At 41.5% G+C, this 13,858-nt stretch overlaps 1 protein-coding gene across 3 annotated transcripts in view; it reads left to right on the top strand.

Moving 5' to 3' along the window:
- Window positions 1-13,858, top strand: part of ADAMTS9 (ADAM metallopeptidase with thrombospondin type 1 motif 9) — a 168,999-nt gene that overhangs the window by 119,999 nt on the left and 35,142 nt on the right. For all 3 annotated transcript variants that reach the window (XM_027121317.1, XM_027121318.1, XM_027121316.1), the window contains one exon: window positions 3,707-3,880. In XM_027121317.1, the coding sequence (XP_026977118.1) occupies window positions 3,707-3,880 (174 nt within the window). The remainder of the gene's footprint in view (window positions 1-3,706; window positions 3,881-13,858) is intronic.

Below are 13,858 nucleotides of genomic sequence, written 5' to 3'. Positions count from 1 at the left end.
GTGGTCAGGATGGGCCTAACAACCAATGGAAGGCCGTGATTTAATTAGTTGCCCTTGTTTTCTTTCTGAGTGATACAAAATGTAATACTGTGTCTCGGTATCAGTGGTGTCTTAAATTCAGAGAAATACTTAATTTTTAAAAGCTCTTCAGTGCTCATGCCAAAATGGTAACTGGCAGATTGCATTATGAACCTACCAGCCATTTTTGGTTGGGATTTTTCTTGTAATTACAATGAGAGCAGCTTGGTTGTGGTGTCTGATTCTGAAGTATTCTGCAAGTGTCTAATGGAGAAACATGGCAAATATGTAGCGTGTGTCCTTTGAGAAGTCAGGGAAACCATATGCACATGGTCAGTGATGAGAACTAGAGTTGCCTTAGTGATTTGTGCTTTCTTGTTACTTTGTATTTGAACTGCAAGCATTGATGTTGAATTGTTTGAATACAGGCTTTTCACCCACACTCTTGCTAATGTACAAGAGCCTGCATAATATTAGCACCATATTTTAAAACTGGAAGCCAAATTTTAATCCACGGTAGCTTTGGTTTATTGCCTAGGATAGAATTTACTTGGACTATTTTCTGTTTTAGTTTTTGCTTGAGTTAGGGTGATTATCTCTGTTCTTTGCTTTATTTATTTGTGGAGTATCTACTTAAAAGGTTTACTAGGAAGTATGAAAGATATTTTATGCAAGATGCTTAGCATAGAACTAAGGTCTCAACTGGCAGTGATTTTGTATCTCTTGGGACGTTTGGCAGTGTCTAGAGACAGTTTTGGTTATCTCACTTTGGCAGAGGAGGGGAAATGCAGCTGACACGTACTAGGGTAGAGTCCAGGGATGCTCCTAAACTTTCTACAGTGCACAGGACACCCCCAACGAAAATGAATTATTAGGTTGAGAAACCCTAGAATAGAGCCTCGGCTAGTAAATGCTTACTAAGTTTGCTATTGTTGTTACCAGTTATTATTTATTAAAGTTGGTTCATATACTTATTTTTCAAACTAATCCCTCCTTTTAAATAATGTCACTGCCATGGTTGCAATAGTTGTACTGGAAAAAAGTATGTAAAATTCTTTCCAGGTTTTCAAGTGTATACTACAATTCCCTAAACATCAGAAGTTCCATAGAGATTTTTTTTATCTATGGAAATAAGCATCATTTCCCTTTTAAATCGGTGAGTTCTGCATACTAGCATTGCACAGTAGGGAGTACAGAGAGGTGAAACACAGCTCCCAGCTCAGTAGTTTGGAACTAAAAACATCTACTTTCAAACCGGCACAAATAGACTGCCATGCAGAAATGATAGATGGGACAGAGGAGGGGGGGCATGTTAATAGACACCGCTCAACCTCTTTCTTCTGCAGAATAACTTAAAGGTGGACTAAATAAACCAAGAAGAATTAAGCACGCACACGTGCACACACCACCACCATCAGCACCTCCAGGGTCATGCAGAGGTCTTTTTGATGCTGTTTTATTCATGGGGCTTCCGCACAAATCTCTCAGAATTCACCAAGCAAGCCTGGCTGTCTCTGTATGCAAAATGTTGCCTCCCCTGAGACAGCACAGGAAGAAAAGTTAAACACGGAGAACTAACTCTGATGCAGTATACTTCATTTTGAACAAAGATTACCACGGATGCTGTATTCACAGAGGCAGGGCTTACACCTTACTGTGCATATAAGTCCTGTCGAAACTTTTGAATGTGTTAATTCAGGGCTAGCTTTGACACTATGAAAATCGGAAGCCACAGTGACATACTGTATCACTGAAACTTCCTTTATCTTTTGAAAAAATATCGAACATTGTAGAAATAATTTTTAAAATACAGGTTGCTTATGGCTCTTAATGCCTTGCCTTTGCTGAACTGTAAGTAATAATTTACTCAGTAACGAACAATAGCATCAAAAAGAAGTTTCATTTACTTAGAGCCTGAATAGTATACACCCTGAAAGCCTTTAACATTTTTTTCCTTTTTCTTTACCTTATTAAAGCCTTATGAGATTTTGAATATGTATTAGCTCTATGCCAAACTCAAATTTGTTTACTTAATTGTCTTTATTTTTTCCTTGTGTTTCCATTTGGATACATTGTTCCGGAAGGGTACTGTTTTATTTTTTTAAGACCCCCAATTCAAATAGCCAAAGGGTATTTTGGTGGTTGTTTATTGTCAGTGGTTGCTGATGATTTCTGTCATTCATGTGCTAACTCTCCTATGTTGCAGTTCATCCATTTCCTGTGTAATCAATGGGAAATATACACGTAGCTCCCATAGGTATTAAATGGCCATCCTCTGTACACAAGGCAATCAGGCACCCTCTCATTCCACCAAGAACATAATGACATTAAAAGTCTGGTTCCTTGTGGGTCACAAACTCATTCAATCCAATTAATACAATTAAACCCAAACAATAGTAGCGATGTTGCTCCAAAATATTTCCTTCTCTTCAGCTAGCTTTGATGTGAACATTTAAGCTCCTGCCTGGCATAGACTCATCTGAAATGATATTATTTCCCAAGATGCCTTCTAAACACTACCACCTATTTTCTTAGAATCTGAAACGGAAATAATATTATTATGCAGCAGAATTCATTAGGGTGTGCTTCTTGTTAGTAAATTCCCATTAGCCTCAGAGAACATGACTCCTGCTGCAGGTTAATTGGACAAGAATTTTTGTCTAATTTAAAAGCCTGATTCTATTCTTTACCAAGACATCCTCTTAGGAATATGGCTTTAGTGTATGTTAAGCTTGTTTTCTCAATTAGACAAATGAATGACAGCTGAGCTATCACAAAAACTTGGAAACAGTTTTTAATAGCTAAGTGAAGTAATAGGCTGTTCTTTCCAGTCAGATGTTGCCTTTAGTTTCTGAATGTCAAAAGCTTAATAAAGACAGTAATTCTTGGCCTGACCATAAGTGCGATTATGAAACCCAGCAATGAGGAAACCATTAAAAAAATTAATTTAGAGGAAAGTTAATTACAGATTAATAGGGTGTTGTGCAGCTTGGTCAACAAAATGTTTCAGCCTGATTAACAGTATTTTTCACGGACTGAAAACACAACACCCGAGGAAATTTTTTTTTTTTGTCAGCTTTTATTTTTTGTATATTCATCCTAGGTTGTAAATAGATACAAATACTTTAACGAATTCCATAGTTAAAAAAAAAAAAGATTTCCCTATCTCCAGGAATAGGAGCAAGAAGAAGAAGAGAGGGAAGAAACTAATTCTATTTTTAAGGCCCTAAAAGCTTCAGTGATTTACTCTCCTTGAGTTATATTTTCCATCTGCCAAGAAATTCTCTTGTACAGAACTGTATCTCCAATTTTCAAGACCCTTCAACCTTCCAGGATAGAAATCATTTGGGATTTTCATTTCACGTGGCAGCACTACTTCTAGGTTGTACCGAATGTCTCAGAATGATCTCCCCTAGCCTATTCCACTGTCCAAGAGTTTTGTTAACCTAAAAGATTTCCCCCTAACTTGAGTCTCTTCCTCACTCAACCGCCTCTGATAGGCAGTGAGTTTGCAGATTTAAGACATTCTCTTGGGTCCCTTTCACTGGAAATTAGAAAGCCTTGTGATAGCTGTGAGGGTCATTGGATTAGGAATGCGGTCCCCAGATCTGTGACCCTCTCCACCCCGATGATCACTCCCTCCCCCAAATGACCCGAAGCTCCCACTTACGCACTCTTGTCCTTTTAGTGCTCAGTGTCCTGTGGCCAAGGCGTGCGGCGGAGAAATGTGGGCTGTCAGCTGGGAACACACAAAATAGCCGGAGAGACCGAGTGCAACCCATACACTAGACCGGAGTCAGAGCGCGCCTGCCAAGCCCCGCTGTGTCCACTCTACGCTTGGAGGGCAGATGAATGGCAAGAAGTAAGTAGAGCCAGGAAGTGGGCACCTGCCAGTGTTTTGCTCAACCCCTTTGCTATCATCACATCCGTTCCCCCATGAAGCCCTCCAGCATGGTGACAAGGCTGGTTCTTTCCCAAAAGGTTTGCTGTCAGACGGCCAACAGTTCACTCCAGCAAGGGTGGGAGAGCTCCTCCTTTTTCTGCCGTTCCGACGTCTGTGTTCTTGAGTGTTCCAAATCTGGCTGCCTCCAGAAAAAGTTGAACAGGCCTTGAGCCAAATGCATAAAGATAACTTTCCCAGAAGGAGGGGGAGATGGAAGAAATATTTTAAATATGTACATTCAGACGTGGTCATTCTGGATGAGTTCAGACAGCCACTAGGGGCAGACTCTAGGTAGGACCTACTCTGGGTTTTTTCCTCCTTCCACAGCTTTGGCCATCAGCTAGAAGACAGGCACTCATTTGAAACCCTAATTAATGAGCGAAGGATTTCCAGCATTTGAAAACCTGAGGGCATCTGAAGAATGCCCATTCTGCTCCATTGATGCAGAAATAGACTTGTTTTTCTCCTGCCCCAGGTTAATGTCTAGTTAAAGAAAACACTAAGTGTCCCTGGGGAATGGCCTGGCCAGCAAGGATAGGACATTAGTAGGAGGGAACCTCTGTTTCCAGTACAGAAGATTGATTTGTAGAAAAGGGGGGAAAGGATATTAAAAAGCAAAACCGTATCTACTGACATTGGAATGAAACAAAGTACAAGTTGTAAAAGGTTCAGAGACAGGCATAGTAAGACAGGAGTTTCCCACTGGGAATGGTTTTCAGGACAGGCGTGACAGTGCCCGGCACTGGGCTAAGTGCTTTACGTTCATCACCTCACTTAATCTTTTTAACCACTAAGTGGTTTAAAAAGACAAAGTGGGTATTATTATTATCCCATTTTGCAATCAAGGAAACTGAGGTTTAGAGGGCCGATGTCATTTGTCCAAATGTTATACACCTAGTAGGTGGAAGAAGCAAGGCTTGATCCTAAGTTAATTCTCTTAAACCATTATGAGATATTGCAGCTGCTTTCTTTTTCCTTTTTTTATGCAAATGCTAACGGCGTTGCCACTTTTCCCCCTGTTTTTATTGAGATATAATTGACATATAATGTTGTATTAACTTTAAGTGAAAACCTGGTGATTTGACATATGTGTATATTACAAAATGATTACTACAGTGAGCGTACTTAGTTTTAACAGCTATGTCACAGTTACCTTTGATCACCTCACAGAGTTAAATTTTTTTTTCTTGTGATGAGAACTTTTAAGATCTACTCTCTTCGCAGCTTCTAAGTTTAATGTACAGTATTGTTAACTGTAGTCACCATGCTGTACATTACATCCCTAGGATTCATTTCTCTTACTACTGGAAGTTTGTACCTTTTGACCGCCTTTACCTTTACCTTCATGTACTCTGTGCCTTCCCCCCACCTCTGGCAGCCAGCAATCTGTTCTGGGTTTGTTTTGTTTTGTTTTCAGATTATTCCACTTATAAATGAGACCTACAGTATTTGTCTATTTATGTCACTTAGCATAATGCCCTCAGGGTTCATCCGTGTTGTCACAGATGGCAGGATTTCCTTCTTTTTATTGGCTGAATTATATTCATATATATATTTTTTCTTTCTATCACATTTTCTTTATCCATTCATCCATCATTGGACACTTAGGATGTTTCCATATTGTGGCTATTGTAAATAATGCTGCGTGAACATGGGGGTGAGTATATCTTTTCGAGTTAGTGATTTTATTTCCTTCAGGTAAACACCCAGAAGTGGAATTGCTAGATCGTATGGTAGCTCTATTTTTAAGTTTTTGGAGGAGCCTCTGGACTGTTTTCCAGAGTGGCTGCACCAACTTATATCCCCACCAACAGTACATAAGTGTTCTGTTAGCAAGGATCTTGCTAACATTTGTTGTTTCTTGTCTTTTTGGTAATAGTCATTCCAACAGGTGTGAGGTGATATCTCGTTGTGGTTTTGATTTACATTCCCCTGATGATGAGTGATGTTGAGCACCTTTTCATATATCTGTTGGCCATTTGTACGGTTTTTTTTTTTTTTTTGAGAAATGGCTATTCAGGTCCTTTGCCCATTTTTAGTTTGATGTAGTCCGACTTGTTTATTTTTGATTTTGCTGCCTTTGGTTTGGTGTCAGATCCAAAAACTCATTGCCAAGACTGATGTCAAGGAGCTTGCCCCTGTGTATAGGACTTTTGTGGTCAGGTTTTACGTTCCAGTCTTTAATCCATTTTGAGTTAATTTGGGGTATGGTGTAAGGTTGGAGTCCAGTTTCATTCTTCTGCATGTGGTGCTTTGGGTAGTATGGGCCTTGTGTGTGTGTGTGTGTGTGTGTGTGTGTGTGTGTTTTCCCCCCCCTTAAAAAAAGTAAATTAGGACTCTAATTACATAGGTTAAAGCTACATATGAAAGAGAATGCAATTTTTTTTTCTTTTTTTAACATCTTTATTGGAGTATAATTGCCTTACAATGGTGTGTTAGTTTCTGCTTTATAAGAAAATGAATTAGTAATACATATACATATATCCCCATATCTCCTCCCTCTTGCATCTCCCTCCCTATCCCACCCCTCTAAGTGGTCACAAAGCACCGGGCTGATCTGCCTGTGCTTTGCGGCTGCTTCCCAGTAGCTATCTATTTTACATTTGGTAGTGTATATCTGTCCATGCCACTCTCTCACTTCCTCCCAGCTTACCCTTCCCCCTCCCTGTATCCTCAAGTCCATTCTCTACGTCTGCGTCCTTATTCCTGTCCTGCCCCTTGGTTCTTCAGAACCATTTTTTTTTTTTTTTAGATTCCATATGTATGTGTTAGCACACGGTATTTGTTTTTCTCTTCCTGACTTACTTCACTCTGTATGACAGACTCTCGGTCCATCCACCTCACTACAAATAACTCAGTTTTGTTTCTTTTTTTGCGGTACGTGGGCCTCTCACTGTTGTGGCCTCTCCTGTTGTGGAGCACAGGCTCCAGATGTGCAGGCTCAGCAGCCATGGCTCATGGGCCCAGCCACTCTGCGGCATATGGGATCTTTCCGGACTGGGGCACGAACCCGTGTCCCCTGCATCAGCAGGCAGACTGTCAACCACTGCACCACCAGGGAAGCCCTCGTTTCTTTTTATGGCTGAGTAATATTCCATTGTATATATGTGCCACATCTTCTTTATCCATTCATCAGTCAATGGACACTTAGGTTGCTTCCATGTCCTGGCTATTGTAAATAGAGCTTCAGTGAACATTGTGGTACATGACTCTTTTAGAATTATGGTTTTCTCAGGGTATATGCCCAGTAGTGGGATTGCTGGGTCGTATGGTAGTTCTATTTTTAGTTTTTTAAGGAACCTCCATACTGTTCTCCATAGTGGCTGTATCAATTTACATTCCCACCAACAGTGCAAGAGGGTTCCCTTTTCTCCACACCCTCTCCAGCATTTATTCTTTGTAGATTTTTTTGATGATGGCCATTCTGGCTGGTGTGAGGTGATACCTCATTGTGGTTTTGATTTGTGTTTCTCTAATGATTAGTGATGTTGAGCATCCTCTCATGTGTTTGTTGGCAATCTGTATATCTTCTTTGGAGAAATGTCTGTTTAGGTCTTCTGCCCATTTTTGGATTGGGTTGTTTGATTTTTTGATATTGAGCTGCATGAGCTGCTTGTAAACTTTGGAGATTAATCCTTTGTCAGTTGCTTCATTTGCAAATATTTTCTCCCATTCTGAGGGGTGTCTTTTCGTCTTGTTTATGGTTTCCTTTGCTGTGCAAAAGCATTTAAGTTCCATTAGGTCCCATTTGTTTATTTTTGTTTTCATTTCTATTCTCTAGGAGGTGGGTCAAAAAGGATCTTGCTGTGATTTGTGTCATAGAGCGTTCTGCCTATGTTTTCCTCTAAGAGTTTTATAGTGTCTGGCCTTACTTTTAGGTCTTTAATCCATTTTGAGTTTATTTTTGTGTATGGTGTTAGTGAGTGTCCTAATTTCATTCTTTCACATGTAGCTGTCCACTTCTCCCAGCACCACATTGAAGAGGCTGTCTTTTCTCCATTGTATATCCTTGCCTCCTTTATCAAAAGTAAGGTGACCATATGTGCATGGGTTTCTCTCTGGGCTTTCTATCCTGTTCCATTGATCTATATTTCTGTTTTTGTGCCAGTACCATACTTTCTTGATTACTGTAGCGTTGTAGTATAGTCTGAAGTCAAGGAGCCTGATTCCTCCAGCTCCGTTTTTCTTTCTCAAGATTGCTTTGGCTATTCGGGGTCTTTTGTGTTTCCATACAAATTGTGATATTTTTCGTTCTAGTTCTGTGAAGAATGCCATTGGTAGTTTGATAGGGATTACATTGAATCTGTAAATTGCTTTGGGAAGTATAGTCATTTTCACAATGTTGATTCTTCCAATCACAGAACATCGTATATATCTCCGTCTGTTTGTATCATCTTTAATTTCTTTCATCAGTGTCTTGTAGTTTTCTGCATACAGGTCTTTTGTCTCCTTAGGTAGGTTTATTCCTAGGTATTTTATTCTTTTTGGTGCAGTGGTAAATGGGAGAGTTTCCTTAATTTCTCTTTCAGATCTTTCATCATTAGTATATAGGAAGAGATTTCTGTGCATTAATTTTATATCCTGCTACTTTACCACATTCACTGATTAGCTCTAGTAGTTTTCTGGTAGCATCTTTAGGATTCTCTGTGTATAGTATCATGTCATCTGCCAACAGTGACAGCTTTACTTCTTTTCCAATTTGGATTCCTTTTATTTCTTTTTCTTCTCTGATTGCTGTCTCTAAAACTTCCAAAACTATGATGAATGATAGTGGTGAGAATGGGCAACCTTGTCTTGCTCCTGATCTTAGAGGAAATGGTTTCAGTTTTTTCACCATTGAGAATGATGTTGGCTGTGGGTTTGTCTTATATGGCCTTTATTTGTTGAGGTAAGTTCCCTCTATGCCGACTTTCTGGAAGGTTTTTATCATAAATGGGTTTGAATTTTGTCAAAAGTTTTTTCTGCATCTATTGAGATGATCATATGGTTTTTCTCCTTCAGTTTGTTAATATGGTTTATCACATTGATTGATTTGCGTATACTGAAGAATCCTTGCATTCCTGGGGTAAACCCCACTTGATCATGGTGTATGATCCTTTTAATGTGCTGTTGGATTCTGTTGGCTAGAATTTTGTTGAGGATTTTTGCATCTCTGTTCATCAGTGATATTGGCCTGTAGTTTTCTTTCTTTGTGACATCTTTGTCTGGTTTTGGAATCAGGGTGATGGTGGCCTTGTAGTATGAGTTTGGGAGTATTCCTCCCTCTGCTATATTTTGGAAGAGTTTGAGAAGGATAGGTATTAGCTCTTCTCTAAATGTTTGATAGAATTCGCCTGTGAAGCCATCTGGTCCTGGGCTTTTGTTTGTTGGAAGATTTTTTTTTTTTTTTTTTTTTTCTGGTACGCGGGCCTCTCACTGTTGTGGCCTCTCTCGTTGCGGAGCACAGGCTCAGGATGCGCAGGCTCTGGATGCGCAGGTTCAGCAGCCATGGCTCACGGGCCTAGCCGCTCCGCGGCCTGTGGGATCTTCCCGGACCAGAGCACGAACCTGTGTCCCCTGCATTGGCAGGCGGACTCTCAACCACTGCGCCACCAGGGATGCCCTGTTGGAAGATTTTTAATCACAGTCTCAATTTCAGTGCTTCTGTTTGGTCTGCTTATTTCTTCCTGGTTCTGTCTCGGAAGGTTGTGCTTTTCTAATAATTTGTCCATTTCTTCGTGGCTGTCCATTTTATTGGCATAGAGTTACTTGTAGTAACCTCTCATGATCTTTTGTATTTCTGCAGTGTCAGTTGTTACTTCTCCTTTTTAATTTCTAATTCTATTGATATGAGTCTTCTCCCGTTTTTTCTTGGTGAGTCTGGCTAATGGTTTATCAATTTTGTTTACCTTCTCAAAGAACCAGCTTTTAGTTTTATTGATCTTTGCTATTGTTTCCTTCATTTCTTTTTCATTTATTTCTGATCTGATATTTATGATTTCTTTCCTTCTGCTAACTTTGGGGTGTTTTTGTTCTTCTTTCTCTAATTGCTTTAGGTGTAAGGGTAAGTTGTTTATTTGAGATGTTTCTTGTTTCCTGAGGTAGGATTGTGTTGCTATAAAATTCCCTTTTAGAACTGCTTTTGCTGCATCCCATAGGTTTCAGGTTGTCGTGTTTTCCTTGTTATTTGTTTCTAGGTATTTTTTGATTTCCTCTTTGATTTTTTCAGTGATCTCCTGGTTATTAAGTAGTGTATTGTTTGGCCTCCATGTGTTTGTATTTTTTACAGATCTTTTCCTGTAGTTGATATCTAGTCTCATAGCATTGTGGTCAGAAAAGATACTTGATACAATTTCAGTTTTCTTAAGCTATGATCTATCCTGGAGAATGTTCCATGAGCACTTGAATGATAACAAGTGCTAAAAAGTATACCAAAAAAAAACCAGACAGAAACCTAGGACAAATGGTAAAAGCAAAGCTATACAGGCAAAATCACACAAAGAAGCATACACATACACACTCAAAAAAAGAGAAAAAGAAAAAAACATATATATATATACATACACACACACACATATATAAAGGAAGAGAGCAACCAAATCAATAAAGAAATCTACCAGTGATAACAAGCTCTAAATACTAAACTAAGAGAAACATAAAACCAGAAACAAATTAGATGCAGAAAGAAAACCCCAAGTCTACAGTTGCTCCCAAAGTCCACCTCCTCAATTTTGGGATGATTCGTTGTCTATTCAGGTGTTCCACAGATGCAGGGTACAGCAAGTTGATTGTGGAGCTTTAATCCGCTGCTTCTGAGGCTGTTGGGAGAGATTTCCCTTTCTCTTCTTTGTTCGCACAGCTCCTGGTGTTCAGCTTTGGATTTGGCCCCGCCTCTGCGTGTAGGTCGCCGGAGGGCGTCTGTTCTTCGCTCAGACAGGACAGGGTTAAAGGAGCCGCTGATTCGGGGGCTCTGTCTCAGTCAGGCTGGGGGGAAGGAGGGGCACGGAGTGCGGGGCGAGCCTGCGGCGGCAGAGGCCAGCATGACGTTGCACCAGCCTGAGGCGCGCCGTGCGTTCTCCTGGGGAAGTTGTCCCTGGATCACGGGACCCTGGCAGTGGCGGGCTGCACAGGCTCTGGGAGGGGAGGTGTGGACAGTGACCTGTGCTCGCACACAGGCTTCTTGGTGGCGGCAGCAGCAGCCTTAGCATCTCATGCCCATCTCTGGAGTCCGTGCTGGTAGCCGCGGCTCGCTCCTGTCTCTGGAGCTCGATTAGGCGGTGCTCTGAATCCCCTCTCCTCACGCACCCTGGTCTCTTGTCTCTTAGGCAGGTCCAGACTTTTCCCTGGGCTCCCTCCCAGCTAGCTGTGGTGCACTAGCCCCCTGCAGGCTGTGTTCACGCAGCCAACCCCAGTGCTCTCCCTGGGATCTGACCTCCAAAGCCGGAGCCTCAGTATGGACCTTTTAACAATATTAATTCTTCCAGTCTATGAGCACAGAAGATCTTTCCATTTATTTCGGTCTTCTTCAGTTTCTTTTATCAGTGTCTTGTAGTTTTCGATGTACAGATCTCTCACCTCCTTGGTTAAATTTATTCCTAGGTATTTTATTCTTTCTGATGCAGTTTTAAATAGGGTTTGTTTTCTTACAACTGCGTTCTTAACCCTTGTAGGTATTCAGCCTTCCAGCTCTGTTCTTCCCTCTCCTTCACCCTCCTGATGGATTAGTTCCATTGTTTTCAGTCATCTCTTTTCTTTAGGACTCTCACCCTCTCTGTCTACTCAATTTTTTTTTTTTGCTCATTTTCCTTCTAAAGTTTGGTGGGGGTTTTTTTGTTTTTACTTCCACCAGACTGTGGCAGGGAGGAATCGCTAAAGCAGTTACATTTCAGATTAATTGTACTTGAGCCACACGAGTTACTGGGAAACCCCAGAGGCTGTAGAATTTTACAGACGTGGTTCATGTACCAGCAGTGCCACATTTCAGCTGTGAGACTCAGAACAAGGAGGCTTTATTTTCGGAACTGTGAGTTTGCCATTGATCAAGTGGGAATAATAAGTGTGCAAAGCTGTTCTGAGAAAATTGGAAATAATCGAGTGGTTTGGGGATTGACAGAGTCAGATAGAGAAGGAAGAAGAGGTATCTTCATCCCTCTCTGCCCGTGTGTTACCACTTGATTCTCTTTGTAATTCTTGCTTCAGACCTACCACTGCCTGCTCCCTCCCTCTCCCTCTCCATCTTCATGTCGTGCCAAACTCAACCCTGCGTGACTGCTCCAAGGAGCACAAAGTAAGAGAGTGTTCAGAAGTGAATCTCAGCTGACAGCTTATGCTTTAGCCAACTTCTAAAAATGCTAGTGCCATTTGGGAAAATGCAAGCTCCATTGACAATTCCTTCTGAATCCCAAAGACTAGAAACCTTGCCAGATATGCACTGAGGAAATCCTCATCTCTGATCATCTGAAAATGTGCCTAGAAATTTACATCTTTGTCTATGCCATGCAAATCGATCTTTCTAAATCCTTCCTCACATATTGCTCTCAAGCTCTGTATAAGAACAGGAGGCCTACTAAGATAGCCTGACCTGTGGCTGAATTTAAAAGTTGACCAGAGGGGAGCAGCAAGAAAAGTGGATCAGATAGTTGCCCTCCTGCCAACATGCTTTCTCATCTGCCTGAACCCGAAGTGGAGAGTTTGAGGCCAGTGGACCTGGGTGGTGAGGGAGGTTGGAGGACTGTGGGAGGCCCTTACGTGACACTGCATTGGCCAGAGAGAGGTGCAGGGCAGCTGGATGGGGGAGGGAGAAGCCCCATTAGAACCTGTTGTTCCTCATTTGCAAAGCGTGCTGGTAGTCCTCTCTTCAAACGTCCCCACATCCACAAGGCTTCGAGGGAATGTTGCTAGTAGCTGGGCAACCATCTTCAGATTTGCCCCTGGTCCTGTTTGCCTACAGCGGTCCTGGTTTATGCATGGAGTAGGCCTAGTGTAATTATCAATTGCCCCTACTTCCATGATCAAAAGCGTCCTTGTTAAACAGTACATTGGGTGGTCACTTGATAGTACAGCACCCTTCAGGCTCCCCTTAATCAGCCTTCACCTCTATTCTGGCTCTCACCTCCTCTGTACCCACTCAACTCTGCTACCATTTCACCTGATATGCACTTTGTGCATGCACATGTCTTGACTTTCTTCCCCTCATTGAGCTGACGTCAGTAGGATGCCAGGGCGGTCTCAGAGCCCAGTGAATCGGATGCTGGAGACTCCCACCCCACCCCATTAATGGGAGGTTTTCTTCTTCTTAGCCATTCTTTACAACTAACTCAGAACTGTTGCTTGCTTTTTGCGTGTGCATTTTTCCCTTTTGCTTCCCCCTTGGACACTATTAAAAACCCACCTGTTTGTTGGCAAGATATATTTCACACCAGGCACACAGCACATGGCACCCTCCTCTTCATGAGAAATAATCCAAGTGTCCACCTTGAGAAGCACGACTTCCACATACCCACAGTAGCCTGATCATCAGGGATGTCATACACAGTCACACAGGTTGTACACTGCACAATCCCAGGGGTACCATTCCCATAGGCTACAATGTGAGGGGCATCCTCTAGAGTTATACAGTGCAGTGGCCCTGATACTATGATAATAAAAAGAATACATCTCATTGTTTATTAAGCTATGGATCAAGCACTATGTTGAATATTTTTATATGGAGGACCTCATTTAACCTTTCCATAACTCTCTGATGTAATTAAATTTTTATCCTCATTTAAAGTTGAGGTAGCTTGAGGCTTAGCTAGGTTAATTCACCCAGGTTCACAGAATCACTAGGTAATAAGGCTGGGATTTGAAGCCCAGCAGCCTGACCTCTGGAACACACGCTCTGAACCTTTATATTCCACTGCTTCCCATGTCGACATG

The sequence above is a fragment of the Aethalodelphis obliquidens genome, unplaced genomic scaffold (genome assembly GCF_003676395.1).
Source record: "Aethalodelphis obliquidens isolate GAN/ISIS:26980383/991018 unplaced genomic scaffold, ASM367639v1 scaffold22, whole genome shotgun sequence".
Taxonomy (NCBI): Eukaryota; Metazoa; Chordata; class Mammalia; order Artiodactyla; family Delphinidae; genus Aethalodelphis; species Aethalodelphis obliquidens.
Note: the sequence above shows the minus strand (reverse complement) of the source record. Positions and strands in the feature narration are given on the sequence as shown.